Source organism: Strigops habroptila, chromosome 16 (assembly GCF_004027225.2).
Source record: "Strigops habroptila isolate Jane chromosome 16, bStrHab1.2.pri, whole genome shotgun sequence".
Classification (NCBI taxonomy): domain Eukaryota; kingdom Metazoa; phylum Chordata; class Aves; order Psittaciformes; family Psittacidae; genus Strigops; species Strigops habroptila.
The window spans coordinates 3,927,418-3,942,442 of NC_044292.2; the positions used below are offsets into that span (position 1 = coordinate 3,927,418).

Below are 15,025 nucleotides of genomic sequence, written 5' to 3' on the forward strand. Positions count from 1 at the left end.
CTCCCCATCACTGCAATGTAGAAAGCATTTTATTATTTGTTGTCTTGTCATGACTGATCTCTTCTAACAAGTTTTCCCTACCCCTTAGTTTATATGGTTTTGTTTAAGAGGTTCAAAGCATGTGGATAAAGATCTTGAAATGTAGCAGTCAAACTGTCCAGCCCAGCAGCACCCTCCTCCTCACCTTGCCATGTTCTTGTAAACCCTTTGTCATTTCACATCGTTTTGGAAAGCAGCAGCCAGCCCAGAGTGTGGTAGCCAGGCATGTAGGTTAGAGAATACAGCCCGTGTTAGAGAGGCTGGGCAGCATACTCAGAACTCTAGATGACTCTTGGGTGAAGAATGAACTTAAGATACCCTCCCCCTGTTACAGAAGGGGACTAGCAAAGGAAGGGTGGGATACTGGAAATTCTCCCTGTTGTAAATTTCCACAGAGCATGATCTGCAGTTCAGGACCACGCCAAGTTCCTCTTAAAGGCAATGGAAGATTTGCCCAAGTAAAGAAGGAGGAAGGCCTTCAGCAGCTGCCACATGGCTGATTCTGAAGGGGTTTAAAGGAAAGGAGATGATGGAAATTTTAAGACAGAAAAATCTGTTAGCTCAGTTGGTCTCTGGTGTTGGATGGATCCCTGTGGCTCACAAAAACCTATGGCTTCACAACAGCTGTGGGAAGCTGCCCTCAGAGGCATATTGATCTTCCTGACTGCAGAGCTTCTTGTGTCTGATTTCAGCGTGGTTTTGCACCTTTCTGTCTCCACCGCTCTTAATGAATTCCCTTCTCTTCACAGACAGTCTGAGGGGCCCCTAAATCTTTCCACAAAGTTTGCTGAGCCCCTCTTAGGATTTAACCTCAGCCAATTTGTTTGCAAACTCCTGCCACATTCTTGTTTATGTTTAATTGAGTTAAATGCAATGGCCAAGAATTTATGTCCGAATTGCTATGTCTTTTTGCAGTTTTCACTTCCGAACTGAGGGTGGAACTGTGAAAAGTAACTCCGAGTCTCCCTTCTCAACCACTGCTGAGAATAAGGCTTCACTGGCACCTTCATCACCATCTGCTACTTCTGCCACCATGGCAAGCGCTCCAGCCCTCGACGTGCCCACTCCAAGCCCAGCCACTGTGCCCTCTGCCCCCACACTGCTAGCTTGGAAGCAGCTGGCTTCAACTATACCCCAGATGCCTCAGATCCCAGCATCAGTGCCTAACCTGGCAACTTCACCCTTGGCAACGACTTCCCTGGAGAACGCCAAGCCTCAGGTCAAACCCGGATTTCTCCAGTTCCAGGAGAAGTAAGTTGTAGATGCTGCTTACCTCCTTATGTCCTCTCCAGCCTTGCAGTCCCCTCTGTACCACTCCTCAGAGCTGTAGTGTTAAATCTGTATTCACCCACTGAGACACCTTCTGTCTTCCTGGGCTTTATGTCACAGAAAATGTACAAAGTCTAGAAAATACCTTCAGTTTTCCTAGGAGAAAAAGCAGGATTGATGAGTGCTTTTAGGTATGAGTTTAGAGGATAAATAAATTTGCTGACGTATCACTGAAGCTTTCTTTGTGCCTCAGAATTGGTGTACAGAAATACATGTGTTTTTATAGTATTTTTGACACTGAAAGCCACAGAGGAAGCACAGCATCTTTAAAGTTTTCAGCATGAAAACCTGAGTAGCCCAACTCCAGATCTTGCTGCAGGGATTCACTGTGAGTTTCTGTAGTTGAGCAAAATTCGGGGACAGTGGAGTGCTCAGTCATGCAAAGGTGATGTGTTACTGCAGCAAAGTACACAGAACTAAGGGTAGATGTTTACAGATATCTGAAAAGGAAGGTTACTGGATTTCTCCTGGATTTGTCCCCAGTAAGCTCTTCCTGGGAATGCCAACTGGAACTCAGTATAATAGAGCTTCAGTTATTTTTTCAGTGAGGAAGACTGAGGGGTCAGATAGTGGAGGGGGAACAAGTGCTTGGGCTCTGCTTGTCAGGAATGGGTCTCTCAGGAGCTCAGGGAATAGGGAGCAGTTCTCTCTCACTTCATATCTCTCCAAGTTTTGCTCTCCCGGCTGAACTTCTGTACAAGCGTAATGAGTCTCTTTAAATCCTGTGCCTCTGGTTTTGTAGTGTTGGTTTACAGAGTAATTCACAAGGGAGGTGTCTGGCAGAAGGAAATGTACCTTGCTGAACTTCTTTTCAAACATTAAAGAAGTTTCACAGTGTCGGTGTTATTTCTGTTGTATAGACAGAAAGAGGCACAGAAGTTCTGTGGTTTACGCAGGAGTCCAGGCTCAGCTTAGGCATTGCTGCTTAATGATTCAGGCTGGTGGAGTCTCAGTCTCAGGGTCATGTATTGACAGTCATTTGCTTTCAAAGAAGTGTATTAATTCAGTTTCACATAACTGAGTAGGTATCATTTGGTACAGTGCTTGGGATCCAAGAGATCAATGTTCACCTACCTCTGATCTGACCTCTGTTTGTGCATCCAGAAATCCATGGAATGGGGGGGAAGTAATGTATCAAAACCATTTAACTAATTAAATAGGCCACTGCTGATTGTGTCTAATCAGGGGAAGCCCTGGCATCATGCAGTGTGCTTGCCCAAGAGTTTCATTTCAGTTACACAGAACTGAGATGAGAGAAACTGTCTGAACCACTGAGGTAAGTATAGGCAGAAAGGGAGAAACAGCATCTACGTAGATCTTGAGAGCTTTAGATTGGAAGTGTGGCCCTCAAAGACTACAGCACCCACCATGCACTGCTGTATTTCAATAATCTTAATCAGGAAAGTGCTCTGGCTTGGTGGAATTGCAGTGGCATTGCCAGCATCAATTTTAGTAAAGAGGAAGGTGTTTTTTGGCAATCTGTAGGCCATGTTTGGAACAGAGGCTTCAGCTGGGCTCCCCCTGACTTAAATTTTGGCAAAGAAACCAATGTGTGAAATGAGTGAGGGTGATGATTGGGTGTTGGATGTGTTCCAGTGATCCCTGCCTGGCAACGGACTGCAAGTACGCCAACAAATTCCACTTCCACTGTCTCTTTGGGAACTGCAAGTATGTGTGCAAAACCTCGGGCAAAGCAGAATCCCACTGCCTGGACCACATCAACCCCAACAATAATCTGGTGAATGTGCGAGACCAGTTTGCTTACTATTCACTGCAGTGTCTCTGTCCAAACCAGGTAAGAGCAGTTCAAAAGCAATGTTCCACCCTGAAGTATGTGTGTGGGAGAAGAATGAGAAAGAGCAAGTAGACTGCCCAACGGGAAGTGGAGTGTCTCATTCCTGGTCTAACTACAGAACCATGCAAGGGTCTAGCAAAATGTTTGGTTTCCATAAGTGCTTGGACGTTTCCTTGGCTTGGGTGAACTGGACAAGGCAGCTAGAGTGATCTGAGAGACACAAAATGGAATACAATAAAAATCTATGATGAATACCAGAGAAAGCCACGAGTTAGGGTTGGGATATCTCAGTGTAGAATAGCGCAATACAGAATGCATGATGGTAATCCAAAATACATGACAGGGAACATGGTTGCATTGCAGCTTGTGGACGATAACATGGATGTGATCTAGAGTATCAGTTCAGCTCTCAAGTCTCAGAGGGACAGCATCAGTAGCAGCACATGGGAGTGCATTTGGTTTAGATGTGCTTAAAGCGGCCTGTCTGTTTGCTCCTCTCCAGCACTGTGAATTCAGGATGCGAGGGCATTACCACTGTCTTCGTCCTGGCTGCTACTTTGTGACTAACATCACCACCAAGCTGCCCTGGCATGTGAAAAAACATGAGAAGGCAGAGAGAAGGGCAGCCAACGGCTTCAAATATTTTACCAAGCGAGAGGAGTGTGGCAGACTAGGTGAGTTGTCTTCTCTTCCCCCGTCACCTTTCTCATGTGGGCTGTCCCATGTCCCGCCTAAGAACGCTGCGAGTTAGAGCCTGCAAGTTATGCTTAAGGTGTATTTGGTCATTAAATCACTAACCAAGAGAGAGAATGAAACAGAAAGCAGTTCCTGTTCTGCCCGAGCTGAAGCATGTTTTCCCAAATAGACCCAAGTTAAATGCATATAAATGATAATATAGAAGATAATATATATATTTGTCTGGAGATACAGCTTCCCTTTAGTTTTTCCTTTATAGCTCATTGTCAAGGCCTTTTCGTTTGTTTGGGGTTTTTTTTGTTTTGCACTTTGTAGTCTTTTGGGCCTAATACATGTGTTGGGTAGAGTGTAAGAGTGCTCTTAAAAGTGAAAAAAGGCATAAGGGAAATGCTTGTTCTGATGAGTGCCTTGTGTGAAAGTCTTCCTGCATCAAGCAAGCTGCTGCTTTGCCTGATTCCAGGCAGCTTCAAATGAAAATTTACTTTTTTTATTAGCCATTGCCAGGGCAGCACATTGAAAGCCAAAGGGCAAATAACCAGAGATAGAGGTATGGAGAAGAGCATTCCATAAACTACATCCTTCTCTGAAGCTGTTCTCCAGAGCCAGTTGTGAGCAGCAGGGAATGCGGTACTGTGTCTTTGTGCCAGCCTCCCACCACAGCATGGCCTAAGGAAACACCCGAGATGTGGCACAGCCTCACACTGTGGCTTACCCACTTGCCAACACTATTAGCAGCAGGGCAGTAGTTATTAACTCCAAGTGCCTCTAGTGTAAAGCTGGTCAAACACACACACAACAACAGAAAGTAGAATGCATTCCCAGGGTGGTAGCTAAAGCTGGAACCCAGGGCTCTGAACTGGGGGGAATCCCTAAAGAGAGCTCCTGCAGAGCTCTGTCCTGAAGTGCCGGGGTTCACTTAACCCTTCAAGTTGTGTTTTGGCTTAACAGTATCACAGACCCAGTCTTCCCTATTGCTCCTGTTGGAGCTGAGGCTGGAACAAAACAAGGTTCACAATAACACTTCTGGGTGCTGTTCTCTCACACTGCAGGGAAACAGCCAGAACCAAACTTTTATTTTCAGCTTTGAATACATCAAGAATTTGTACCCAAATGGCAGTTTGTTTGTGGTAACCAGGGTACTGAGTGTCAACATGCTGCGGCCAGTACTTACCGAGGTCTCATTTGCACATGTCAGTAGATTCAACAGTTGCTGTTATTTACTCAACTTTAGGTGTTTCAGGTGATAGCAAGAGCTAGACAAAGCAGGACAATGATACATGACACCCAGCCTACACGGGTGCCCTGGCAACAGGCGAGCCTTCACCTGCCCTTTGCTGATAGTGTTTCAGTCCTGCCAGCACTGTTTGTTCTCCATCCCAGAGAACAGCACAACGGGATGGGGGAGGGCGAATGAGGTGGGGCTGTGGGGGAGTGCAATACCTAAACAAACATAAACTTGGCATGTGCCTAAAACACTGTCTGTGAGCTAAAGATGGGCTGGGTGGCTGCATGATCCAGGAGCTGCTTGGCTGTGCATGTGTCAGCAGTGTTTAGTTTGGGGAGTGACGGGGTACATGCATCCAGCAGTGTGGACATCTGCCTATAGGTTGCGTTGCCATGCCATAAACATGTGTTTAGCCAGCACTCTGCCTTTGCCTGTGTAGATACAGGCAGCACGATGGGATGGTGTAGCTGGATGTGTTTGTGTAGGTCTAGATGGTTATATCAACGTGTAAATGCATGTCTGCTTCTCTGTACATCTCTAGGCTTTTTATGTGTGTGTGTATATATATATACATATATATCAGGTGCAGAAAGCACTGGCCTGCTTTAAGGGCTGCAAATGTTTCTGAACAAACACATATAATAGATTTTTCTTTAATATGTGTGTTTGTGCATGTATAAATATCTACACACACGTATGGATGGAGAGGGAGAACCAGAGAAAAGAAAAATACCTACATGTGTAAGTACAGGGGGATGGGTGTAGCTACATGACTGATGGGTATAGCTACAAGACTGAGCCTGTCTGTAGGTCTGTACAGGTCTGTAAGGGTATGGCCAAGGGATGATGGAGAACAGGCGGAACTTGATTATTGATAGAGCTGTGTTTTAACTGTAAGAAGCCATTATTTGTCAGCTATAGAATGTGGCAGTTGAGGATTGTCCGTTAATGAGATACACAGTCTCCCAGCATGCATGGCACTATCCACGAGGCACAAAATGTGTCAAGTGCTGGATGCCAGAACCCATAGAAATTGCTTGTTGCTGAGTAGCTGCCCCTATTACACAACAAATTTGGAGTGGCAGTAAACACTTCCTGGCTCGTTTCTATCTGACCAGAGAGCATACACTGTCCAGAGCCAGCGCTGTTGAGACTGCTGTACTGAGAGCACAGTTAAAGGAAAAAAGAGAAAAAGAACTTTTCATTTACTTTTCATTTCTAATCTGAGCATGTGTTTTTGATTGGAACTTCCACAATACAGTTAAATGTCTTGGTTCTGTTCTCTTTGTAAAGGAAAAGGTGCTAAGACTGGAGAGCGTTAGGTACTAGTAGAGGTAATAGTAATGTTCCTTTCTTTGCAACAAAACGAAGAGGGATGGGACCACTCTGCAGCTCAGGCTCACTTCTTAAATCTGTGTACATTGTAATCCTCTCCTGCATTTGCTTAGCATGCAAAATACCATGTTTTTTCTCATTCAGGACTGTTCCTGAAGAACCCATGACCACTGATAGTCTTCAATCCACTAGAAATCCATGTAGCAGCAGCCCTGTCCCGTTTCCAGATCATCTTCCCTACAGTCCCTGTTCCTCTTGGTACCTTCCATGTACTATATACGGTGGTTTTGTGTCTGCAGGTTGCAAATACAACCAGGTGAACAGCCACTTCCACTGCATTCGTGAGGGCTGCCAGTTCTCCTTCCTGCTCAAGCACCAAATGACATCCCACGCCAGAAAGCACATGAGAAGGATGCTGGGGAAGAACTTTGATCGTGTTCCTACTCAGGTGACTCACTAGTTACTTAAGCTGTAGATGTGCATGTAATGTTGGTCCCTTTGGTTGCTTGCTCCAGAACTGCCTCAGACACTTGTACCCAAACTCTTTCAAATGCAGATACATATCTGCATTGGGGGATGCAGCTGGGATATGCGAGTTCACCCAAGGTACCTTTACCTGGTTGGACTTCACAATAAGAGGAAGCATAGACATCAAAGTATTACTTAGTGTAAACAGCTTTTCCATGTGAATGAAGGAGATAAAAATGGAGAAGGATAACACTAAAACTACAACTTGCCTTCCCTCCCTGCTCTCTCAATATACACGAGTTGGCTTATTAAAGTGCTTAGGATGTGGAAGAATTGAATATGCTGGTTAAAGCAAACATTTCCTGTTGCACATAAAGAATTATTTGCTGCTTCCACCTAGGATGGGAGAAATACCAGCCTTGACATTTTTCTTCCCTTATTGATTTGAACTTAGTTTAGGGCACTTCTTGTCCTCTCTCAGGAAGCAGCAGTGCAATGCAGTTGCATCTTCTCTTAACACATAGCTGAGAGCAGTCCAGCAAACAAAACAGGGATGAAAGCACAAATCAGGGCATGTGGCAAAGCTAATCAGATCACTGCTGTGCCTTTCTGCATTCAAATGTGCTACCTCCAGTTCTCCCCATGCCTTAGTGGTGAGTTTGGCTATCCAGTGCTGCTGGGTACTTCCCCATGTAACCAAAGACAGCCAGGCCAGGCCACAGCAGTGGCTGCGTGTGACCACAGCACACACCTACGTCACTGGTTTCCACCTGTGTGCCCCTGTTGCAGTGTCTCAGCATGCAGGCACTAGGACAGTCGTGTCAGCAGTCGTATTTCCAGTCTCTAAATGCAGCAGGACCTACACAGTAAGGTAGCAATGCCAAGATTAACACCTCCTGTTTTTGAATGCATCGGAATCCACACACCAGGATGCTGGTGCCAAGATTAACGCTCCCAAGCCTCTGAGCACATCACAATTCACATACCAGGATCCATGTGCCAAGTGTAATGCTCTGAGCTCCCAGGGAAGGCAGATTCACGCTCCTAGCCACCGTGCCATGGGTTCCACTCACGGGCATGTTCCAGCTATCCCTCCTGAACTGTGACACAGGGAAGTAAACGTGCAGACAGATGGTTTTGGTCCTGGCATCTTGCTTTTGGTGTGAAAGTCCCTGTCCTGTGTTCTTGCTGCAGGTTATTGGCCACACTCCAAGAAATGAAAATCTCCCCCAGGTTGGCAGCATGGCACCCAGCCCAGCCTCATCAGGAACCCCAGCTTCCTTTCAGGGACCCCCAAGCATGATGGACACTGAAACAGATGAGTACATGGATTACACTGGCTGCAGCCCTGGGGGTATCTCCTCTGAATCTTCCAATATGGACCGCAGCTGCTCCAGCACTCCAGTGGGCAATGAAAGTACATCAGCAGGTAAGAGAGAAGGGGTGAGGTGAAATGGATCCTCAGTTGCCTGGTCTGTCAGGAGATAAACTCAGGAAGAGAGGCCAAAGAACAATTGCACCTTAAAATATGACCTGTACCAGCTTCACAGTAGTGCCTCGTACTAACCTGGCTCCCTCCACCATTTCTGAGAAGAGATCCATCAAAATGAGCACCTCAAGCATTCATGAACTAACAGTGTATCTTTTCTCCCCTGAGGAGAGGTTTTTATCCTCTCTCTTGGATAAGAGGACTTAAAAGAAAAATAGTTCTGGGCCTCTTCTGTACTTGGCATTTCCCCTGGTATCTTTCTATATTTCCTTGTGCAGCATCTGAAGTCAGGTACTTTCCTATACTATTGAGGTACAGAGAGACTGTACAATAGCAGAGACTGTATAGCCAGGGGAGAAACCCTACCACATCTTCAGAAAGCAACACATAAAAGCAGCTCGCAGAGCTCCCTTGCTCCCACTCTGTGCAGTGCTGCACACAAGAGACCTCCATCATCCCCTCTTTTTACCAGGATAATGTGTAGCCATCTCCCACTGGCCTGTGTTAGGGGGTGATCTTCTCAGTAGTCAGATACCTTTTATGAATTCTGTTATCATCTAGTGGTGATCCAGGGATCTCTTAGCTGTCTTTCCCAGGGTTAAGTGTTATATTCTCCATAGGCTGCCTCACTGAGCTGGCTTTAATTTTGTAACATTTTCCGGCTTTTCTTTCCCACACCAGTTAGCTGAAGGTTATCCTATACCTAAGCACATGTGTGAACCCTGCTGGGTCATGAGAGTAGTTGCCCCATGATATTAAAGCTCCCTCCAAGTTCTGGTGGGACAGTGGTTCCTGGCACTCTCTCCTTTGTCAGTAACTGGCCCCAGTCACGCTCCCTGGGACATGGCCCCCAACTGCTATCCAGGGAGTAATGTCACCCACCCAAAGTGTTAGACCAGCCTTGCAGCTATTAGTTGTATGAGCTGGCACCATATACATGAAAAAGGACCAAACGCAGGAATTTCTTCCCCCATGCCACTAAGGCCACCCTACCTTGTGCAGAGACAACCCTCCTCTTCCTGATGCTGTCAGTTCCTCACCTTCTGTTTCTTCTCTGTTACAGTTCTGTTTCATACATTTGTGAATGTATTTTTCATTTTCATCATATTGCTTCTGCTCTTGGGTTCTCATTTCAGTTCTTTTGTTTTTTGTTTTGATTTGTTTTTTTTTTTTTTTGTTTTATTTTCTGTTGGTTTGGGTTTTTTCTCCTTTTTTTCTGCTTTTTTTCTCTCCACATTCTCCAGGCTGCCTGGTTCCTTCTACTGCTACTGCTGCTGCCGATGATGGTACCCACACTGCACCACAACCTCAACCACCATCTCTGCCTCCATCTTTCTCACAAGCCCTGCTTAGGTCTCCCCTTCCCACCCTCCCCTATCTCTTCTCTCCATCTTGTCTCTCATACTCTCTGCTCAGTGCCACTCTTGGATCCAGCAGAGGCATTGTCATGCCTGCCGCCAGCACCACTGGGTTTTCGCCCATCATTGCCACTCCAACTCCAGTAAAAAGTGACGTTCCCTTAGTTCAGGATGCAGCAGGTAACACTTCTTTGCTTTCTCTCTTGGTGTCCTCTGCCCACCTCCTTCCCCACTCACCCTGCCCACGTGTTTTCTCTGCACCTTTGGGTCAATAAAAAACCATACGTCACTCTGTGTCTTACTTAACTTTATCCATGGCCCTTCCGCAACTCTCCTTTTGTCTGCTGACACAGTAACCACAGCTACAAAGGATAACCAAACCCACAGCAAACCATGGAGAGACATTCGGATACCTGAGAGAAATTGCCACCAATTCCAAATGATGAGAAAAATCTAACAAAATCCAAAGTTAACATGCATTTTCAGCCTCTTGATAACAGCAGGGTGGCCACAAAGCAAACTTTTGCTCATGTAGCGCTAATGGGACTTGGGATTCTTGTTTAGCTCTTCCAGACCACCCAACCCCACACTACCATAGTCTGCTGCACACATCTCAGTGGGTCCATATCTGACAAGGTACCCAGTGCCCCTGTTTTTATTGATCTTGTAAGCTTCACTGCTTCCTATCCATACATGAAGCCATAAAACTGAGGGCTGCTCTCCCCAGCACCAGTAAGAGAGTGAAGTACAGTCAGTGTCACTGTGATGACATCATCAGACAGCTCAGGCTGTTTCTCACACTCACTGTTATTTATATCTGCTCTTAACAGCTGCAGAAAATCCATCTAGATTTTTAGTTTTAAGCTGCCATGTTTCCCATGTGTGACTAAGATCAGAGATGTCTCAGGCTGGGGATTCTCATTCCAGCTGGGAATGTTTTTTAGGGTGTGTCTCAGTTTTGGCTTCTTTTCCCAACTCCCAGCTCTTTTCTAGTTAATTAAGGGCATATTTGTGCTTAAAGTTCACACTGAAGAGGATTCTGGCAGCCTACAAATGTCCCAGTCGCTCTTCCTGCCAGTTTTAGTAATGAGCAAATCCAAGGTAAATGGTTGGGAGTGTGGCTGGAGGACCAGCTCCACTTGGAAGGTGATGGGTTTTTCTCATGGACTTGGCAGGAGAAGGATCCTTTGCCCTGTCCAGAGGAGTGTGTTCCAATGAACAAAATTCACCAGAAACTGTATTTTTGCTTCTTTTTTTCTTTAATGATTTGCATGAACCTGAAACATTTTAACCTTGTGCTGTGCTTTCCTCTAATGATGTATTTTTAAGTTTCTTTTCTTTTTACCTTTGTATAGTTTTGTGGATGTTTGCATTAGTAGTAGTTGAAAAGACAAGCTTATGGAATGCACTTACCATTGAGAATTGCTTGGGATTACAGCTGCTGAGGCTTGTAAATCTTCAGTTGGGTGCTAGGGACTGGACACTGTCTAGTGGCTAAAGCAGGAGGGTGTCCCAGGTTATCATTGCGCTTTCCCATGCCCTTGTGCTGAAACTTTGCCTGTGTGAGGAAACAGAATTGGTTTAACTAAGTTTTAGCACACCTGGTTGAACTGGTGTAAAAGCTGGGCAGGTACACTGAGCTTAGAAAGGTAAAATCTAAATTATACTTGTTTCCCATCCAGAGTCTTTCCCCCAAAGATGGCTTATCCCATATTCCTATCTGGAGCCAGACAGGATGAGCATTCATACCAAGGATAAAAGAATTGATGATTTGGCTGTAATTGTTTTTAAAGAAGGGGTTGGTCTGGATAGCAGTGGTTTGTCCAGGCAGGGCTGCACTTACACTAGTGCCCTGAAAGCAGAGAACTAGAGTTTACAATACCAGATGTTTCTGGGGAGAGCAGAGAGTTAATTGGTCACAGATTCTGTAGCTAAAAGAGCTTGCTCATTTAAAATCTACAGTGACAGGAAGTTATTCTTTCACTGGTAGCTGGTTAAATTAGCCTTAACGTGCACTTTCCACCAGCTACATGACACTATGATGGTCTCACCATGGATGTCCCAAGCTGGTGTCCTTACTTACAGCCTGAGCAGAAGTGCCATGGAATGAACAAGTGTGGAAAAGTCTTTTGTTCCCTGCTTTTCCTGCAGTCTGTATAGCCTGGCCATGCCAAGGGCCACGCAAAGGGTTTAGGTTGCTGCTACCATTTCATTGACTTGTATCTTTCAGTACAGCTCCAGTTTAACTTCTGGAGGCTTCCTTCAATGATATGCTCCTTTTCTCTAGAAGGGTTGTCTTTGGAAGGGCCAGATGTGGCAAAAATAGCATTCATCACATTTAATACCTGCTTATCAGCCAGAAAAGAAAACAATTCTACAACAGTCAAAGAGATGAGTGTTTCTTCAGCTGCCTAGACAAGGATGCAAGCTGCTCTGGGTTTTCAGGCCCCAGGCACTGCGTGTCACAAATCATGCCTCTTTTTCAGAGGATGGCAGTTTCAGCATGAGGAGAGGCAAAACAACAACAACAAAAAAGCATGTTTTAGTTTCAAGCTATAATTTCCAGTTACACTCACAGTTCTGCACCTGGTGAGAAATTCTTGCCTCCAACCTCGTCTGTGCTGCATGTTGATACTGGAGATTGTGGTTTGATTCTGGAAATAGCAAGCAGAGAAGAAAAAAAAGTTAATAGATATAATGAGGTCGAGTCCTTGATGTCAGCTTGATCCTAGGGGACGTGAGCACTAGCCAGTTATGCTGGCCCTGTGAATGAAAGTGGAAGATGGATGAGGGCTCTTTATTTACTAGGGGCATCATGTGATTTTTGAGACCCAAGGGAAAGCTGTAGAACTGGTATTTTCTCTCAGAGTCCACTGGCTAGTGATGATGAGAATTAGCCCCATTGAACATCTGTCCATCTGTCTTTCTAAGTGCACTCATCATAATATGTAGGCTCATTACAGTGAGGGATGTTGCAGTCTCCTGGCCGAAGTCCATCCTATTTCTATAAATTCCCCCCCTTGCAGTTTTAATCACGCATGGGATCCTTCCTCACTTCCTGCCTGTCCTTGGCAATTGCAGTGTGTTACAAGAGCCTGGATAGGGGATAGTATGCACGTACCAGTTTTTAGCATGCTTAAACTCTTCTGCCACTTCAATCCAATGAACTATTGTAACACACCTCAGGCCTTGGATTGGAACAAGCCAGCTCCTCTGTATTAAAGTCTGACTTTAGGAAAATAGTACTAGAGAATAACTAAGCAGCAGGAGAAACTGAGAGGGTAGCAAAACAGAGAAGCAATCAATCATCAGCATTTGCAGAGTATCAGGTATACCAGAGCAGCAGTAAGAGGCAAGGCGGGATATGCTGGAAATAGAGGAAGCGATGTCCAACAGGCATCAGCCAGCCCACATTCCCAGAGTTCAGGCTTCCTCAGAGCTGCGAGGGATGAGTCGCTGGGTGGGAACAGTTGCAGCATTGTATCCTGGCAAATACAGAGCTTGACAGGATGGTTGGGAGATGAAGAGAGACCTGGCTGTCAGCAACACCACTCTTTGCTTTTTCTCCTTAGGGAATACCATCACTATGCCAACTGCCTCAGGGGCCAAAAAGCGTTTCTGGATCATTGAGGACATGTCCCCGTTTGGCAAGCGCCGCAAGACTGCATCCTCCCGCAAGATGCTGGATGAAGGGATGATGCTGGAGGGATTTCGGCGCTATGACCTGTACGAGGACTGCAAGGACTCCAGCTGCCAGTTCTCTCTCAAGGTTACCCACTACCATTGCACGCGGGAGAATTGTGGCTACAAGTTCTGTGGCCGTACCCACATGTACAAGCACGCCCAGCACCATGATCGTGTTGACAACCTGGTGTTGGATGATTTCAAACGCTTCAAGTCTTCACTGAGTTGCAACTTCCCAGACTGTCAGTTCTCTGGCAATAGCACACACTTCCACTGTCTGCGCTGTGGCTTCCGCTGCACTGACAGCACTAAGGTGACAGCCCACCGTAAGCACCACGGCAAACAGGACGTCATCAGTGCTGCTGGCTTCTGCCAGTTCAGCTCCAGTGTGGACTGCGAGGTGCCTGACTGCAAGTACAAACTCAAGTGCTCCCACTTCCATTGCACCTACCCTGGCTGCAAACACACAGTGGTGGGCATGTCACAGATGGACTCGCACAAGCGCAAACATGAGAAGCAGGAGCGAGGGGAGCTTCCTGCCATCTCTCCTGGCCCCGAGGGCCTTGCCCACTCCACTCTCGAGTACGACATCCAGAACTCTTCCATCAACCTGGACAGTTCCCTCAACCTCAGCACTGACAACAACAGCTCCCTCTTCTTCCTGCAGAACGCGGCTGGTGTGGGCCTCAATGATTCCCTGGACCTCAGCAAGAAGCAGTCAGAAGTCACTGAAGGTCCATCACCAAGCAGAGCCGGGACCACACCTCAGGAGAGGGGGGCGGTGGCTTCCGGCTCCGGTGATGTGGAGGATGAGGATGACTCTTCCCAAGAGGATGAAGAGGATGATGAGGAAGAAATGAATGAAGAAGAGGAGGATGATGAAGAGGAAGATGATGACGATGATGATGAGGAGGATGATGAAGAGGAAGACCTGAACACAGATTCTGAGGAATCGCTGCCTGACCCTGAGGGCCTGGCCACTAAAGAAGATGGAGAACCAGAGGAGGCTGCTTCTTCCACAGACCATGGTGATGCTTCCAGGCCACAGGGCGAGCCAGCCCTTACTCCAGCCCCACCTCCTGCTCCAGCTCCAGCTGCTGCCCCAGCCTCTACTGTCGCCCCAGCAGCTTCTCCTTAATCTTAGAGACAACAGCGGCAGTGGTTTGGTTTTGCTCTTACACAGAATTACTAAGAGGACCCCATATGAGGCAAGAACAAAGATTGGGATGGCAAGTGAAAAACAAACTCCGTGCCACACACACGAGAGAGAGAGAGAGAGAGGAAGGAAGGAAACCCACGCTCCTCCTCAGGCCCCATAAGAGACAGGTTGGCAGCAGGACTGGTGCTGCATCCCTTCATTCTGCAGATCACAGAACACGGAGGCAGGAAGCAGCATTAAATACCCTTTTATATGGACATGAACCTTGAGGGTACCAGCTGCTTTTCCTTGCTCCCTGCATGGTGTGTGGGGCCTGTGCCCATCTGGGGACCCTTTGTTATGGGTGGGGCTCTATCCCCCCATTTTTCTTTCTGGGTTTTATTTTTCCATGTTTTCAGTTGTACGATATTAATAATAATCTCCACTTCTTGGAGGGGGGTGGGTGGGA

At 46.4% G+C, this 15,025-nt stretch overlaps 1 protein-coding gene across 2 annotated transcripts in view; it reads left to right on the plus strand.

Moving 5' to 3' along the window:
- Window positions 1-14,637, plus strand: part of CASZ1 (castor zinc finger 1) — a 163,793-nt gene extending 149,156 nt beyond the window's left edge. For both annotated transcript variants that reach the window (XM_030507634.1, XM_030507632.1), the window contains 6 exons: window positions 955-1,290; window positions 2,965-3,163; window positions 3,666-3,837; window positions 6,719-6,867; window positions 8,082-8,316; window positions 13,307-14,637. In XM_030507634.1, coding sequence (XP_030363494.1) covers window positions 955-1,290; window positions 2,965-3,163; window positions 3,666-3,837; window positions 6,719-6,867; window positions 8,082-8,316; window positions 13,307-14,556 — 2,341 coding nt within the window. In that variant the 3' untranslated portion in view covers window positions 14,557-14,637. The remainder of the gene's footprint in view (window positions 1-954; window positions 1,291-2,964; window positions 3,164-3,665; window positions 3,838-6,718; window positions 6,868-8,081; window positions 8,317-13,306) is intronic.
- The last annotated feature ends 388 nt before the right edge of the window (window positions 14,638-15,025 follow it).